Here is a 19054-nt window from a genome sequence, read left to right as displayed (position 1 = left end):
CCCATGTCTTCGTATAAGTCGCATAGGTATTCGCGGCGTGGGCGTCCTCTGGCGTTTATTCCCTCGATCGTCCCCTCTATTATTTGGTGCAGGAAACCCTTTTGTCTTAGCCCGTGGCCTATCCATTCGGCGCGTCTTTTGGAGATAGTCGCGAGTAGGTGCTTCCTTTCCTTGATCAATTAAGTGGGTATTATTCAAATAATACTTACGGCAGTCATCAATCTTGATGCATTCAAAGGCATTGTTCCTTACGTAGCCCTCAATACAATCGCAGCCAGGAGTGCAGCCATCACTTATGCAGACCTTCGGTAAGCGCACGGGACCAATGGTCTGACACGTGTCGGGGCATGTCTGACGACATTCTGCATAGTGTTCATTCAGCCCACACTCTTGTTCTAAACCTATGTCACTTCCTATGAAGTGACAACAATTTTTTTTTTAAATATAAAGAAACCAGAAAAACAAGGTGATTTTTGGTACATTTTTTTAATTAAATTTTTAAAGGAATAACCCGCAAAGCCTCTATTTTAGAGGCTTGTCTACAGGTAGGATAGTTAGGAAAGGAGAAATATATAAATGAAAAATAAATTACAAACACCCAGATCAATTGCAAATGAATATTTCTTGAATTTATTTGGCGATTGTCGGGAATCGAACCCGCATCATCAATTTCGTAGACGAGCGTCTACCCGACTACGCCACGGCACCAGTTTATTTGCGTTATTTTATTATTACCCTATCTGCAGACAAGTCTCAAAAAATAGAAACTTAGTGGGTTATTCCATTTAAAAATATATTTTTAAAATGTGTATACCTGATGCGCATATTGTCAAAATTGTTAAAAAGTGTGCTTGAAATAAAATCGAATACATTATATTAATATAAATTAGACTTTGATAGAACACAGCCGATCCTTTATAAACAATGAAATAAATACCGGCGATGTTTGGGAATAAAATATTTTTATACACAAATAAGTATATTTTTATTTTTATTTTGTCGTGACCATTGTTTATTGTTGTGGTTGTGTCGTGTAGTTATAATAATAATTACCTGTTTATTTTTCTTGACCAAATTTTATGACCTGTTTATTTGATATGTAGGTCATATTTGACCGTATTATGTATTTCGTTATTCTTTGAGCATTGGTATAAATTTATAATAAACAAACATTAAAATAATATTTTTTTCCGAATAACTAGTAATTGCGAGTTTTCCTCAGATATCTACATATGTTTTTTTTTATCAAAAAAAAAATTAAATAGGTCCCTTTAATCTGAAATAGTATATCAAGGTAAAAAGAGACGGAACAAAGGTGTATAAATAATAATTCAATGTTTTTTGGATTTATAAGAGACAATTCACCTTTGTGCCCCGAAAACATTTTTAGTACTTATTTTCTACATTGCTTACAGTATACATATAACTCAAATAAGTAGCCTAAGAGTGTTGTTAGTAAGATAAATTGTTTGACATTAGGAATGATGATCCGATTTCATTTGAGCTGATTCAATTTGCTTGGTTCATTTTAGGATCTAGATCTTCGGTATAACTGCTCAAAAACAAAATTATTTACAAATATATTAAACAAAAACGTTTCAGATAAAAGCTTTGTGACAAATTGTTTATTTTTATATAATTATAAAGTGACTTGACTGCTTACAATTAACAGCTTTAAACACAATGAACGACCCGGGTCATACAATCAATGTGTTCGTTCGTGAACGACTCAATTATATTTGACAGGAAACCGAAGAGCGGGCAATCGCAAATGTGAATAAGACGATACCATCACACAGTTTGTAATTTATAACCAGTTTGTTTATAATTGTTTCTGAAGTAATCTGTTATATTGAGTTACCCTTTCTTCACCAGTGATATAGTTTTTATATTAAAACGCTATCGGATATTGACATTTTAAATTTGACAATCTAACGCATAATCCGGTGTTTGGGTTGACGTCTCATCTGTATGAATAAACATTGAAATTTTGTCGCTTTGTTAACATCGATAAAATGTTGCCTCGGTCCTTTTTATTTTCCAAATATTTGCGTCACACAGCTGGCGCATCAAATGGTAATATATATGTGCGCAATTTGAATTATCTTGTTCGGACGCAATCCGCCACAGCCGATTACAAAAATTTAGTTCGTTTACACAAATTCGATGTACGTTATGTGTGTTTCACAAACGTGTTGTTCTCGCCGAAAGATTCGTTGAATGATGCCAAGGAAGCGGGAGCAAAGAAATCGGATTCTCTTCAAGAAAAAAAAGATATGACTGCAAGCAAAACCAAAGAGTCTGCAGAAAATAAGTCGATAGTTGTAAGCCAGGTTAAAAAAGGAATTTTGAATGAGGAAACTATAGTTAAGACCATAGAGTTGAGTGCTAATGGAAAAAAACTTTCTGCTGAAGCTACGATTGGTGAAGATTCTACCATCACTAGTATTACCTTTAAGAAAGGTGATACTGGTGAAGAAGAAAAGCCAGCGATAGATGTTCCAAAAGGTAAAAGTTTTTAAACATATATTTGGTTAGGATAAATGGATTTCTATTTAAATAATGTTATTTGTGGCCTACCCGAAAAACCACAATAACAGCGACAATGTTTTTAATAAGTGACATGAGTAGACGCTACCTAGCGGCGGAATTATGGCATCACTATTTCCGCTCTGATTAAAAAAAATTCTATCTCAGCTTCATCTTTATCCTACCCAATGGTGGTTGAATCCATATTTGCATTATTAATTGTTATCTAAAATTTATTTATTCTCTAATGAATAGTGGTGTAAAAAATTCAATTTTTGTGTTTACTAAGTCTTTCAGATAGTTTTGACCATACTCCTTGGCGGTTGAATCACTTAAACATGCTTGTTAGAAAAGAAATCAATAAATCATTGAATAATTTGTAAAATTTCACACATTGACTGCCAATAGGATTTTGTAAAATTCTTAAAATACTTTTTGTGGTTTTATTTCATAAAATTGATATAAGTAAATACATTAGTTATATTTGTTTTGATAAAGTAGTATGGCAAATTAATTGAGTTGTTTCATATGTCGGATACGGGTAACTGACACTCCTTGTATCGCGGGCGGTAACTGACATTGACTGCCAATAGGATTTTGTAAAATTCTTAAAATACTTTTTGTGGTTTTATTTCATAAAATTGATATAAGTAAATACATTAGTTATATTTGTTTTGATAAAGTAGTATGGCAAATTAATTGAGTTGTTTCATATGTCGGATACGGGTAACTGACACTCCTCTATTGGAAGAATTAAAAATATGGCTTCCTGTCAACCATCTCGACAGTGTGAGGGGGTCCTAATGAAACATAAATTTTAGCAACATCAAGTATGTATCAAGCGCGGTCCGTCCATACATGCTGTGGATGCTCCGCATCCCTTGCATTTTAGAGTAAAAAGATTTGTACTTCTATCCATAAACAGCAATACTGCAATTTAAATATTTTGATGCTTGTACAGCGACCTTAAAGTGATTTTTTTAACAAAAATGCCGCTTTCCAGATTATACAAATATTATTATTATAAAACATCGTGCATATATCGTCCTGTCTCAGCGTACGCCCAACAAACGACACGATACAAATATCGCGGGCGAGTCCAAATACACATACATTCTCAAATACTGTGAAATGCGTAAAACGCACATACGCAAGCAATACTTGGTCTGGAAGCGATGTGTAAACCGCATGCACAGTGCCAGAACCTACGTTCTTCCCGCGCTTGCGCGCGCATTGAGATCTGCAAGCCAACATCCATATCAACTGTATATAATATTAATGACAGCATCCAAGATACAAAAAACGTCTTTAATACCAATATGTATAATGAACAGAATCACATACTTTATTGGATTGTTCTTAGTACGCGCGTTGCTTTGATAGTTTGCTGCTTTTGAACTTGAATACTGAAGTCAAATTGATATTGAATATTATCAACCTGCGATTTACTTTATAATTTAAATAAATAAAAATGAATTGATCATGTTTTGTATCATGTATGTGTAATTATTGATTTATGTATTTATGGAGATGGCGTCTAGATGCACATCTATATATAACATATTTGATATCTAGTACGTAGTAAGTACGAGTATAAACATTTGATGTCCAGCGTCCCTTCTACAAAAAGTCACCGACCGCCACTGGTATGTATATATTCTACAACCTGCTTATTATTATTATTGTATTTTTCAGCTCAAAAAAGAGTGAGAGTGGATTTGACAGCGACATCGTTAGAACGCAACTTCATCACTCCCGCTCGGGCGATGTCGGATTTCCTTTTGAAACCGTCCCATTTGGAGGTCTTACCCAAGATTAAACGCAGATCTCCATATGAATTAGAACCACCAATTACTGTCTTCTGGAGAAGAGATGTTGAAGCGAAAGCGTATGAAGTGAGTCAGTTCTATAACTGTGGACTTTTATGTGTTACTTTTTCATTTTGCCCATAATCTTTATTTACTTCTGCAGTGTCATTTTGATCATTCCTTAGCTTAGTTACATAATTCAGGTATGAATTGAAATTATACAACAAATCAATAAGTATGGTAAGGCATAAAATGTGGTTATTTTACTTTTTGTACAATATATATCAGTACAATACGTTCCAACCAACCAAAAACAGGCAATTCTAACCCTAGATTCAGGACATTTGTAAAATTTATGGTGAACATCCAATCTGTTAGAAGCACCGAGGCAACACATACATACATACATATTTATTTCATATATACATTTACTATATGTATTACGTCTCTTTATGCATGGCCTGTGTTGAGCCGAATACTAACATGTTAATACAATTTTTATATATTTTTAAATATTATTTTATTATTAGATTATATACATAACACACAGGAGATACAATAATAATTTACAGTATAAATATAAATAATTTACAGGTTTTACAATAAAATAATTACACTTGGATTTTAATTAAATCACTTTCTATCTTGTCCCTTCCAATGCGAAGCAACCATCGACGTAAATCGACCATGTAAAGAATGTAGTGACAGCTAGCATGTATCTTAATTTTTTTTACCAATATTTTATATTTGTATTAATAAAATTACTTAAAATCCCGTTGCACTTTATTAAACGTTTTAGCTAAAGTGTGAGTTTTTTTATCGTCTTAAATTTTACAAAAGTCCCGTAATAAGATACATTGAAACAAGTTCCATGGTCTAGGGTTGATTTAATCTCAGGCAGTGGCGTGCAGAGAATTAATTAGGGTAGGCAGTAGAGGTAGGTAGTAAGGTAAGCTTGGTATTACTTAGTAAGGTAGGGAAGGTACTGGTTGCGTTTTTATATGTTACACGGGTAAGTTAGGATAGGCACTGCTTTTCTGCCTATATGGGATGAATGCCCCAGATCTCAGGGACATGTTACGATGGCACGGTATTAGTATAACAATTGTCCTAGCTTCAACACACAACTGTATGGAAATTTGAGGAGTTCACGATGACCTTCACCATTGCGGTCGCTAAATACCAGACAGGACACATGAAGAAGGTATTAGAAGTTATTGAAATCAAGGGATAGATTTTTTTCATTGGTAACAATAACAATATTATGTTATTTTATTTATTGTTTCGGCATTAACTTTGCGGTAAGACATGTTACAATAATTAATGAAAACACTTCGTTTTTTACCACTTGAGTTTTATTATATACTACATGTTTCAGAAGCTAAACTTCCATCATTCAGGTCTGTATAATAACTAAAATATAAAATATAAAATTGTTCTATAAATAAGGAGAGGGGAAAGTAAGGGGAAGGGGTTAGTCAAGGAACGGAGTTTGAAAACAAAGGAAAAATTGAAAGCAATGGCGAAGAATTTTGAAACAATATATTATTTAATAAATTATTATTAGAATTCAGGTTTTTTTGTATTTCTAAATTTTCAAGATAATTCATAATTTGGCCTTTATATGGAACAAGGTGTAATAATTTTAATTTATGGGAGTGAAATGAGTGATTAGTATCTATTAAATGATTTGCAAATTCCGAAAAATAATTACTGACAAGACCGCTTACTTTCCCCTCTCCTTATTTATAGAACAATTTTATATTTTATATTTTATATTTTAGTTATTATACAGACCTGAATGATGGAAGTTTAGCTTCTGAAACATGTAGTATATAATAAAACTCAAGTGGTAAAAAACGAAGTGTTTTCTTTAATTATTGTAACAATATTATGTGTGAATATAATATTTTAAGAATGTAATTTTGAACTTTTTCTTTTTGTATTGTAGGTATATCAATGTACTAATGTTATTTTTTAAATTTATAGGTGTGGGGCTCAAAGGAAAACCTTAAAAAAGAACTCTTACGGAAGGAAATTGATCGAAGACGTTATCAACAAAGTATGTACATAATTACGCATCATCATAGTTGACATGATAATAAATAAAATATTTTATACATACAAATAAATCAGTTTTTCAACATCATTTACGTATTCACTGAATTCGTAATAGATTGATTATTCATTCAATCATTATTATTATCACGTTTAACAAACTCTCGAATTTTTTTTTGGCATTAACACATTTTTGTCGTGCGGTTTTTTCATCAACCCCGATCCTAATTATACTCAGACAATCTGCCGTCCGACCCTCGGTATACTAATAACAAGCAAATACAATTCTGATCCGTACAATATTTTTTGGCATCTCTCGTGCTCTACCAAAAGTGAGGAAATAGAACACTTATAAGCATATCGTACTCTCCACCAACAGTTTGTAAAATATGCTTTTAAGCGTTTTCCGCAAACGCAAACCTTTTAAGAAAGGCGAAAGCTGAGATGTTACATTATATTGTTTATTTTCTGACATATCATTATACTTTTTATTTTTTCTTACAGATGTATTTACCGTCAAGAGGCGATTGCGTGATTACCGAAGGGAGATGGGTAATTCGACAGTAACACAAGACACTGAAACAGGCCTTTATGGACGTTCGGGAAGAGTAGTTCTAACTGCAGTTGCCATGTAGGTTTTATGTTTAAGGTTTTCTATTTTATGTTCTTTTTTTTAAACTTTTTATTTATTTTCTTATTTCTACAACCTCTGTACATGTTTATTTTTCTCATATTTCTTTGAAGCTGCTCTGTCAGCCTTAAGTATGTAATACTTAATTCTTTTTGTATACGTCAGTTAGTACTTATAAAAACCATGTGTGGTTCTTGTGTGTTCCCTAGGGAGTCATGCTGGTTATCATCATAAAATGTCTTATTAGCTGAAGAGTTTTATCATCATAAATCCCGTAATATGCGTATCATATTTTTTTATGAGAAATATAATATTTTTTTATGTGTACTTAGCAATTTTTTTTGTTCAGGCCTCTTTATTTCTTATATAGAATAAATTAACAATAGCCTTTAAGATGTCATGATATACTTGTATAATAGATTTATAATTTGTGTGCTTAAAATCATAACGAGTTAAAACCTTAGAAAAGCGGAAAAAACTTTATAAATTAAAATTAATTATAGGTTTTGCGTTTATTTTATTTCACAGTAACGGCAGCAACTTTCTATTCAAGATGGTAGCATGGTTATACACTGGATCTCACAGCATGTTTTCTGAGTGCATTCATTCCCTAGCAGATACTATTAATCAGTTAATATTGGCATATGGAATTCATAAATCGGGACAGGTGAGCTTTCAATGTGATATAAATGGCTACTTGATAGAACTAGATACATGTACAATTATTATTATTATCATTATTATTTTTTTTTTTTAACCAATAGATGTCTCTAGTGAAGTTCTAGTGATTCAAGAACAAGGTTTCTAAATTGGTTCATATATATAGAATTTCCAAGAATTTGAGTAGTGTGGTTGTCAATAATGGGTAGAATTGGTGAATGTTACACGTGTGTAAAGTGATCACTTAAACCAGCCTATGACGGTCGTCAGCCCCGTAAATGCCCAGACTTCCATATTCTTCTTCATCTTTGATGAGATGTCAAAAAATAATATGAAAATAACTCCTGTAATTGGAGATAATCCAGATTTTGTGAACAAGTATTTGGACACACTCAAAATGTTGTACATGTACAATCATAATTACGTATGTAGTATCGTACAATATATGAAATTAGTAAGATATTAAGCACTATACAGCATTCACAAATCTGAAAAGAAGATATGTAAATGTTGGGACCACAAACCGTCCACACGCTACAAATATGGTGTTAGCGCAATGACAGTGAATGGTAAATGCATACATAATTCATGCATTTCAGTACCTTGTTGCTACCAATCTATTACCAAGGTGAGGTGTTGATGTCCTGTGCTGATTATTGTGTGTTGCTGTAAATAACTCTGCTGTCTATCCTGGGACAATTAGTGGATGGCAACCTTTATTCATCACAGTTAGGTTAGGTTAGGTTTGATCTTATGCCAGTATCTTGGGTGGTATTTTTCTTTACTCCTTTTATAAGTATTTTCGGAGAGTAAGCCGATTAATTCTTTCTTTACTTTTCTATGTCCAGGACAAAGAAGCTACTGTACTTTGATTTTGTGAAGTTTTTTTTATATACGCTGTAGGACTTCAATATTTGTGATTATCCTAACAATAGATCTTGAAGATCTTTCTTTATATAACCAAATCTTAATGGTTTCGACTTTAAGGGATAGCTATTTGTTTAGCGTTAATGCCTCTACTCTGTATAGGAGAATAGCAAAGATGTAATAACCAACCACGTGCATTGTTATTTAGATATATTATAAACTTCTCAATATGTCATGAAAATACTGTAAAAATTTTTGAAGTTTAATAAACAATGTGAAGTTCAATATTTTGATAATTTACCGTTTTTATTTTAAGGTGACAATATTGATTGAGTTTGATCTACCTGCCAGTTGAATACATACATCTTGATAATTATTTTCTCTACATATTATAATATTTCCCAATTTATGAGAAAAATATATTTCCTTTATCACAGTTAAAAGATTATATTCTCAAACTGTTTTGTTTTTCAGATTGCTGATCCGAACCACCCATACGGTTATACGAACATGAGATATGTCGCTTCTCTTATATCTGGAGTAGGAATATTCTGCGTTGGCACTGGACTCTCTTACTATCACGGAGTTATGGGCTTAATAAACCCACAACCTGTTCAGTCATTTTACTATGTATGTACAAGATTCTTTAAAAGACTTTAGTCTCTGTAATCCGCACTTTGTATGAATATTATCAGTTTTTGATCATTTGAATGTTAACACATTATTGTAGGGCAGTTTTTTCATCAACCCCGACCCTAATTAGTATACTTATTAGGGTCTTATACTATCACTAGTAACCACAAACCCAATTCCGATCTGTACAATGTTTTGTTGGCGTCATTTGCGCTCTTACAAAAGTAAGAAAATAAAACGCTTGTAAGTGTCTCCCGCTCTCTACCATATGTAAAAGACACTTTTAAGCGTTTCCCCGCAAACAATGTTTTAAATTGAAATGTACTTGGTTTTAAAATATTAATATATTTGGAGACAAAGAACTTTTTAAGTTTGCCTTAAAAAGCAATCTTTTTGGGTTTTGAACTTATGCAAAATCATATACTCATATCAACTCCCTATGTAGAGCCCACAAACTGTCATCAAGCTCATTTGTTATCTGCCAGGTTCTTTGCACTCTCTCAAGTCAGATCCGCTTCCCGAAGGTCAAACGAGAACTGCCGACGAATTGTCAGCAGTGAGCATCCTGGGCAGCGGGAACCTAATGGCTTGTAAAAATGGCAAGCTTGATGGCGGCTCTCGGGAGGCATGCGAAGTATATGACTTAGCCAACTGAATCACATTTTCTTGGCGACAGTTGTGACTATGGGTTGCTGCGTACAATGCAGCAGTAGAAGTGATTAATGTATAAAGTAACCACTTCATATTTTGCAACAAGCGTCATTTGTTAAAAAAGTGCTAAAAAAGTTTTTATGAATCACGAAGTTGCACTTTGCAACTTCGTGATTTATAAAAAAATGCAAAAATTAGCATTATGTGATGTCTAAGATACGGTATTATTAAAAAAATTATATCTTTCATTTAATATTCTTTTTTTGTATTAACAATAATGGAGATTAGTATTTTTATGAATTTATTATTTCCCCTGTTTTCATTTTAAAATTGTTGGTGAGTAGATATTTTATTTTAATATTAATTTGGCTTAAGCTGTTTGCTTGGAAACCGGTTGACATTATAACTAAGGTACCATCAAATATGCATAGCAATTTTATATGTAGTTTATTATTAAAATATGAATTATATAATTTTTCATTAATTTACCCAGTATTGTTTTTTTCAATTTCCAGGCATATTTCATTCTTGGTGGCGCAATAGTATCGGAAGGAGCTACTTTATTAGTTGCTATTAATGCTATTAAAAAAGGTGCAAAAGAAGCCAATGTCACATTCAAGGAATACGGTAAATAGTTTTTATGTCGCAAAATATTATAAAACCACCGAGGATTTTTTTTTCGAAGAAGTAGGAAACATATGAAATTTATGACTCTCAGTCATAATTTTTTTATTGGGGTGATTGAGCAAGAACTTTGTAGGTGTTTTTATTGACTTCATCTGGAGCTGATAGAGATTTCTGTTATCATATTAGATTTTCCAGCGGAGCCATCTATGGGCCCTGCTTATAACTAAAGCCAGTGACATTTATTTCCGCAATAGCACTTGTACTGCCATCTGTGGTTGTATTTGAGAACTAAAACTACACTAGATTATTTTTCTGTTTTACCCATGACATTTTACTTTGTTGTAATTTAAAAAACAAAGTTTGTGTCACATCATCGTAAAGGCGCTCTCAAACAAAACCTATAGAAAACTGTTGTAAATATATATTTTTTTTTAACTAGAGAAAGTATGTTGCTTATAGCAATGACCATGATAAAAATTATAATTATTTAAAAAAAATTAAAATTCACTCCTTAGATAAAATTTTGTCCTCAGAACTCACTTCCGGACAGGTTAATTGAATTTATAAATAATTTGCTTTTTTAAGTTTTTAAACTAACCTTTTCAATTGTAACTTTCAGTTTTCCGTGGGTCAGACCCTTCCGTCAACGTGGTCCTGCTGGAAGATATGGCGGCGGTGGGTGGGGTGGCGGTGGCTGGAGGCTTTATGGGATTGGCCTCCCTCACGGGCAACTCCCAGTGGGACGCTTGCGGCAGCCTGTTTGTGGGAACCATCCTGGGGGGTGTTGCATCCTTCATTATACTCACCAATGTTGGAGCCTTAGTGGGCAGGTGAGATAAATTAAAGAATGATTACCATACATATAACTGCTATCTGGCCGGCAAATTGCTACATTCAAAGGATCTGAGGGAAACTTTTATCATAAAACAAGTCATTAAAATATCAGATTTTTTCTCATATAATTTTTTTACCCTTGATAGTGAAAAAATCACTTATATCTATTTGACCCCCTCTGGGAATCGAACCTGGACCTCCAGTACGGTAGCCGAGCATCCTGATCATTACAATACATAGGCAGACATTACTTCACTTTCCCATATTAATTATATAATACATATTATCCGTTTACTATTATGTTCATAATAGTTACTTACTATAATTTTTGGATGGCTCGGCAAAATGTATGAAGTTCTCTAGGCTGTTAGACCGCGTTACAGGCTCTCCATCCACTTCACCAGACTCTCCATCCACTTGACCGTCCTGGTATAGATTTGTGAAGGTCTTTAAGGCCAGGAGAGTGTCTTCTGGTGGGGCACATCTACGTTATGTGTCTGACAGTCTGACGATTTTCATAATAGTTCAAATCACACTTCTTACCACTTATTATCAAGGTATATTTATTCATTATTTATTAGTGGCTGGACCCAAATACAAATTGCAAATACACTAACGGTATGGTAAAACAAACAATGAAAGGTATATGAGTAAAACAACGGTCAATGTAAATAAATAACATTTTTAAAGCACTTCCCTTAGGACAACTGCATTAACATTTAATTTCTTCTGCGTGTCCTTTATATAATGCACAGGTTAATAGTTAAATTATGTTTTATTATGTATTATTTTTTGACATCTCATAAAAGATTAAGAAAAATATGGAAGTCTGGACATTGACGGGGCTGACGACCGTCATAGGCTGGTTAAAGTGATCACTTTATACATGTGTAACATTCGCCAATTCTACCCATTATTGACAACCACCCTACTCAAATTCTTGGAAGTTCTATATATATGGTATATGAACCAATTTTGAAACATTATTCTTGAATCACTAGAACTTCACTAGAGACATCTATTGGTGAGATGAAAAGAAGCTTTTTACTAAGCAGAAACTCTTTTATTAGTATGTGAGGTCCGAATTCTGGATTATAATCACACACATGAGAAACGCCAGGAAATATCATTTTCATTTTTATTATTTAAGCTTATAATTTGACCGGATAATTTATTTACAACATTTTGAGCGTGTCCAAATACTTGTTCACAAAATCATTTGATTTTGTGAACAAGTACTTGGACAGACTCAAAATGTTGTTTTTTTTATGTATTCAAGGTCGATACCCCAAGAGCAGTTGGATAAAATAAACTTGGATCTTGAATCTGACGTGATGATACGAGCAATACATGACGTTAAGGGAATAGACATGGGAAGTAATTTGGTCAGATACAAGGCTGAGTTAGATTTTGATGGGCGGGAACTGACCAGAGTGTATTTAGACAAACAAGATCTTAACACAATGCTGGATGTAAGTCATACCTGTATATTTTTTATATTTATTTTAACCCATTTGAAGACCGTTTTTACACTAAGAAAAGTGTTAGCTATGTTAACCTGTCTGGGGGTGAGTTTCTGCGGACAAAACTGCACGGCTGTCCAAACTCAAAACATTAACATAAGGGACATTTTTTTTGTAGTACGTTTTTTCACATTTTTGGACTAAGTAGAATCTACTACTTAAACCTACTACAAAAAAAATGTCCCTTACTGTGTTTTAAGTTTGGGCAGCCATGCATCTCTGGAGTGAGTTTTTTTTCTATTTTTATTTTTATTTTTATAATTCAATATCGTAGCCAACGCTATAAGCAAAATATTTTCTTGAATAAAAATAATATTTACACCATCAAACATGGTTTATATCAAAGTCATTCATGTTTTTTTTTATTCATGTGTTTTATTTTTCAGAGTCATTACAATGACGTAATATCTCTAACTTTTTTATAAGTAATATATCGTGGGTAAAACAGAAAAATATTCTGATGTGTGATTTTTGTGTTTAAATACAACCACAGATGGCAGTACAAGTCCCATTGTAGAAATAATTGTCACTGGGCTTTGGTTATAAGTGCGGGCGTTCATGCGCGCCCATATTCCTTTGAGAAAAGCTTTATTTGGCCATACTCACAAACAGATTAAGCTTTGTATCCACTATGTCAATGAGCATGTAGCACTTTGCGCGTCTGCAACTTCTTGTGGATACATTGGCTTGTAGGAACCATGAAAACACGTGTTCTGCATTGTGTTTCGCTGTTGTTCTTTGTGTTATCATATCGCTCACTCCTTTCAAGAACATCATAAATCAAAAATTGTCAATTTTCAACTGTGCATGTTTTCGTAATGCCCAGAAAATGTACTATATCCCAGCAAAAGAGGCATATTTTTAACTTAATATTTACCCGCTACAGGGCAGAAAGTGTTGTTTTTGCATTTCGAAGAAAAGGTATTGTTTAATTTTATTTTTAAATATACTAAATATTTTTCAAATGGAGAAAAAACCTTCAGGTTTTACCTAAAAAGATCTGTTGCACAGTATAAAGTTCAATAAGTGGGTTGATATTTATTTTTAATGATGATCCCCGATCTTCGTGACACAAATAGAAAGAAAGAAACATTGTATCATATTTTTAAACTTTAAAAACGTTCTCCTGAAAAATCAAGTTTTTTGATTTATGACGTTCTTGAAAGGAGTGAGCTATATCACGTTGAGCACTACTTGTTTAAGCTTAATAATTGTATTAATTGTTTTAGTTTTTTAAATGAATATTCCAAAATTAAGATTTGGTCACTTCAACTTCAAATCACCAAATTTTCATTGGTCATTGATTTATATTAATATTTCAGGAAGTTAGAAAACTGCACACAATAAATGAACTGGAAGGATTTATGCTAAAACACGGAGAAAATATTGTAGATATGATGGGAGGCGAAATTGATAGGATTGAATTAAAATTAAGGGTAAGATCTATGAATGATATTTTCATATGGTAATTAGGTAACCGCTTTCGTGGTGTAAAGGTCAGCGTGTTTAGCTACCATGCTTGAGGTCCCGGGTTCTATTCCCAGGGGGGTGAAAATAAATATTATTGATTTTTACACTGTTATATTTATTAATATTACCCTGGACTGGTTCCTGAAGCGCAAGAGTGGTCACCTTGCCTTCATGTAAGTAATGATCAAGAAAACACTGCGTCAATTCGATGCAGTGCCCTATGCATCATTGGGTGCGGATAAGGGTTATAAGTAAGTAAAGTTAGGTAACACATCCCAGTTATACAATACAACCCATTAAAATATGGTCACATTGTATTGCTATCTGGGGTAAGCTCCCTGTTCTAAGCCAGGCAAATATAAATATGTATAAGGAAAATTTTATGTAAAAAGAAATACAGAACAAGAGAAAAGTAAGATGTCATGTTTATTTGATTTAAAAACAACCTGATGAAACAACAATGTTCACGACAATGCTCCAGCTCAATCAAGTTTCAGAACTTGTGAGTTTTCGCATTTTGGCCAAATACTTGATCACTGTTCTTCCTCACCCACCCTACTCACCTTCTCTTTTCCTTCTGACTCATTCTTGTTCCCTGAACTCAAAAGACCTTTGTAAGGAAGAAGATTTGAGACCATTTCCGAGATTATGCCAGATGCTATGAAGGAGCTAAAGAAAATCTCAAAAGAAGCGTTCCAGGATTATTTCTAAAAGTGGAAACCACCATTGAAATAAGTGTGTGCGTGGGGAGGTGAATACTTTGAAGGGGACTCAGATATGTAACCTCTAAATAGAGTATATTTTGTTTTATGACGTCACTCTATGGTAATTATTGAACAGTCCACGGTGGTGTCAAGACATGTCAATGTAATGTCAACAAACTAAGAGACGATCTCTTGGAAATATGGACAGCAATATCCGTTAATTTGCATTTTACAGTTTTGATCTACTATGTAATAAATAAATTAAAGAAATTTAATTTAACATTTTTCAATTACCTAAAAAAGATAATAACATAATTCTAACTACACCATAGAGCTAGTTTGGAAACAATATAAATATTTTTACCTATAAATCGTAAACTTCAAATATTAACTTTATGATTTGCTACTTTGGCAAACGATTAACAAAATGTATATAACATTTGAATATGTACTAACTTTTTTTTTTTTTTTTTTTCAGAAACGATTCCCATACCTGAGACACTGTGATCTGGAAATTTTGTAGTTTAATTATTAGCTTATAATATTTATAATTTTTTATAGTAGCATTTATTTGTGTATATAATTTTTTATTGAATAGTAAACTAAATGTGCTCTTATATAAAATTTTTAAATAAAAAAAAATCGCTCAACTCATAATATTGCATTCTTTTAACGCATTCTCTAATCATATCTTAGCTGCATAGAATATGATGAGAATATAATCCTGATGTTAATATGGAAGAGACCCATACAAACATCTCAGTCGGCATAGTATGCCAGTTGTGTTTTCGGCAGTAATTGTTACATACATATATAAAAATATTTTTAAAAAACACTCGGCTAGTACTATACTATGTATTTCCGTACTACAGTTTATAAGCTTACTTCAAATACTTTTATATAGTAATACGCAACACTTATCTGATTTTGTATAAAGTGCTCAATGACAGTTCGGTACACTGCCATCTCTGGCCACTGTCACCAACTTCTCACACTAGTGCTTATTTATCTGTTGAAAAAATTATAAAAGGTTTTTTTTTCACTATTATTATGAAGTATTTTTCACTATTTTAAACCCAATATTTGTAGACATTTGCTTACAAACTAGTTGAATTTAATAATATTGATTTAGTTTTATAGTAAATATTTGTGTTCTATGCTTTTAAATTGAAAAAAATACCTTTGAAAATATATTTTGTATATTTTTTTTCGTTCTCATTTTCATCGTTCTAGGGATTGACAAAAAAATCTAAATTTAAGGATTGCATGGAAGCAGGGAAACCATAAATATTATGGAGATATAAAGTTAAAAAAATAAAATAAAATAGTTCTGTAATACAATCTGTAATCTGATTTTATGATTTCCTCGATTCGAGTTTTTATTCAGTACACTTGAAAACAAATTTAAATAAAAAAAATACTTTGCCTTCTGCTCAAGAAGAAGCTTCTTTTTAAAGTTACAACCTATTTGAAAATGTTTAATTTCTAATTCTTAACCTTTTAACCGCGTTAACTTTGTTCCTAAGAGATGTCCGTGCGCGGCGGTATTTTGCCGTTTTTTAAATGATTACTTTTATCATGTATTTAGTTAAAAAACGATTTATTTTCCTATACAAAAACATTCAATGGGATTCATTGTGCCTTTTTGGTACTCTATAATACAAGTGTGTCACATTATTCTTGAAATATATCGTAATATAAACAAATGAGATCGTAACATAAATAAATCAAAGCACGCATCGTGTGTCACTCTTACCCACTGGCGATGCGTAGCGTCGAGAGTGAGACAGATATAGGGCAGGATTATGGCGCGGACTAATTACCGACCACAAGAAAAATCAGGGATCTGTTCTTTTATTTATCCTTGTGATGTTACAATTTATTAGTCAGATATTTCAACAGATTTATAAGGCCAAGGATTGACGTATTATTTTATCCAAAGTTCCACACCATGAAAAAATCCCTCTAAGTTGAACTGAGGTTCGAAACTTGGAGCAATGTAAAAACACAAAGGCTTATGTCAGTCGCGTATGGGGCATGTTTTGTGAAAACACATACGGTTATGCGAGCCGCGTGGATCCGGTTAAAATAGTCTAAATTTTAAGTTGCGACGTGCAATTGGAGGAAATTTATGCTGATCTATATGACGGTTAAGCAGAAGCAGTATTTTATATATAAAATCTGGGAAAACTTATAAATGAGGTACTACTGATTGATTTAACTTACTCGTACTCTGGTGACAAACTGTCAATAGTGATGTAATTTCTCATAATGGGCTTCATTAATAATTAATTAGCATTATGCTTTTGTACAAATTTTGTATTGTTGTGTTTGTTATTAAAATCTATTTTACATATTTATTTGTTAGTTAAATAATACTTTTACGACATTTAATCCCCATGATGACATTAAAAAATATAAGCAATTTTTCATGTCAGCAATCATGTTTTCATTTTTTGTGACAAACGATTTAATGTGTGCAGTGGATATATTACACACGCTAAGAGTTTTCTCCCTTGTATATTAGCTATTCCATGAGTAGCCCACTTGCAAACCACGTTATGTTACAACGATTTGATGTGTGCAGTGGATATATTACACACGCTATAGAGTTTTCTCCCTTGTATATTAGCTATTCCATGAGTAGCCCACTTGCAAACCACGTTATGTTACAAAATGAAGTTTTTTAGCTAATGGCGGCAATCGTAGAAAATTAGAATATTAACGTCCATGTTCAACATAATCTGCCAAAACTCGTTAAGTTGGGAATAAAATAGAATAGAAAAATCAATACTCTTGCAAAACTCGCTATGCCAATCGACATTTCACTTTAAAAACTCAAGAAAGTTCAAACTGTTAGAATATTTAAACTTCTACCGATTGCCGCCTTTGGCTAAAAAACGATTTTTTTATATAACATGGTATGCAAGTATACTACCCATATGGACGTTTTAAGGACTTTTCTAGTATCGTCAACAATTTTAAGGCAAAAATTGAACAATAATTGAGGTCAGCTTGAAAAAATTATATTTAGATTTACAATACTTTGATAGTTCACATTTTTCTGAAGAGTTTTGTGTATTAATATATTAAAGTATTTGCTTACAGTTAAGTAATTATAGACGCAGTATTAAATATTTTTTCACGGTCCTATTATTTTTAAGATCCTTTTAAAGGTTAATTTAACATTTTGTTATTTTCATAAAATTTCGGGTAAATATTCTTTTTTAACTATCACAAAATTCACCCGTCTGGCAGTAAGTTTTCTTTAGCAAAACTGTATGAGAGAAGTGTTGTTTTTGTAATTTATATTGCAATATATGATTGTGTTGTAGTTAAAATTGTGTTGATGCATATGTATATTTCTTATTACTGTAATTACAATAATTCAAAATTTGCCTTTTTTCAGGATATTTGAAGTTATAATTTGTTTTATATAATAAAAGATAGCCATTGTGAAACTAACACTCTCTGCATTAATCCAATAATGAATTAAAATTAATAAAATGTCATTTTTGCAATTAAAATACATTTTTCTTTAGTAATAACTTAGTAATAATGTCCGCCTCTGTAGTGTAATGGTCAGCACGCTCGGCTACCGTTCTGGAGGTCCCGGGTTCGATTCCCAGGGGGGTCAAATAAATATAAGTGATTTTTTCACTGTAATATTTATTCAATATAACCCTGGACTGGTACCTGAAGCGGAGGGCTGATCACCTTTCCTTCGTGTGTAAACGATCAAGATAACACTGTGTTCATATGAAGCAGTGCCCTATGCACCATTGAGGTGCGGATAAGGGTTTTTTTTATTATTATTATTAATAACTAATAAAAAACTTTTTAAAAATTATAAAAAAATTCTTATTTACGCAAATGATCAATATTTTGTTGATTCCATTTATGATGACCTGTAATGGTGGGCACTGACCGGAGCCATTTCGTCGTAACGTAACATGTTACGATGCGAGCATTCGTATAGTCAGTACAGCGAGCCGAACGCTCCATCCATAGTCAGACCGCTCGCCGCGACCGACCTTACGACGTTACGTTACGACGAAA

General features: G+C 32.6%; 1 protein-coding gene across 1 annotated transcript; it reads left to right on the top strand.

The window, feature by feature from the left end:
- Positions 1 to 1737: 1737 nt before the first annotated feature.
- On the top strand, positions 1738 to 15663 carry ZnT49B (solute carrier family 30 member 9). Its single transcript, XM_088267932.1, has 11 exons — positions 1738 to 2508; positions 4225 to 4424; positions 6327 to 6399; positions 6900 to 7026; positions 7555 to 7693; positions 9028 to 9183; positions 10353 to 10464; positions 11084 to 11294; positions 12578 to 12770; positions 14144 to 14257; positions 15474 to 15663. Exons 1-11 carry the CDS (start codon positions 2016 to 2018, stop codon positions 15516 to 15518), a joined length of 1863 nt encoding a protein of 620 aa, XP_088124058.1. The 5' UTR covers positions 1738 to 2015; the 3' UTR covers positions 15519 to 15663.
- Positions 15664 to 19054: the final 3391 nt, after the last annotated feature.

Source organism: Brachycentrus maculatus, unplaced genomic scaffold (assembly GCF_059751285.1).
Source record: "Brachycentrus maculatus isolate JH-2025_06_01 unplaced genomic scaffold, ASM5975128v1 h1tg000309l, whole genome shotgun sequence".
In the NCBI taxonomy this organism is placed as follows: domain Eukaryota; kingdom Metazoa; phylum Arthropoda; class Insecta; order Trichoptera; family Brachycentridae; genus Brachycentrus; species Brachycentrus maculatus.
The sequence above is the reverse complement of the archived record's forward strand: the minus strand, read 5'-3'. Positions and strand labels throughout refer to the sequence as shown.

Excerpts from the sequence above, each read along its gene's own strand:
- ZnT49B (XM_088267932.1), top strand. The coding sequence starts at position 2,016 with ATGTTGCCTCGGTCCTTTTTATTTTCCAAATATTTGCGTCACACAGCT. Across the intron at positions 4,425-6,326 it reads TTGAAGCGAAAGCGTATGAA|GTGTGGGGCTCAAAGGAAAA; the intron begins GTGAGTCAGTTC and ends TTAAATTTATAG. Across the intron at positions 7,694-9,027 it reads GAATTCATAAATCGGGACAG|ATTGCTGATCCGAACCACCC; the intron begins GTGAGCTTTCAA and ends TTTGTTTTTCAG.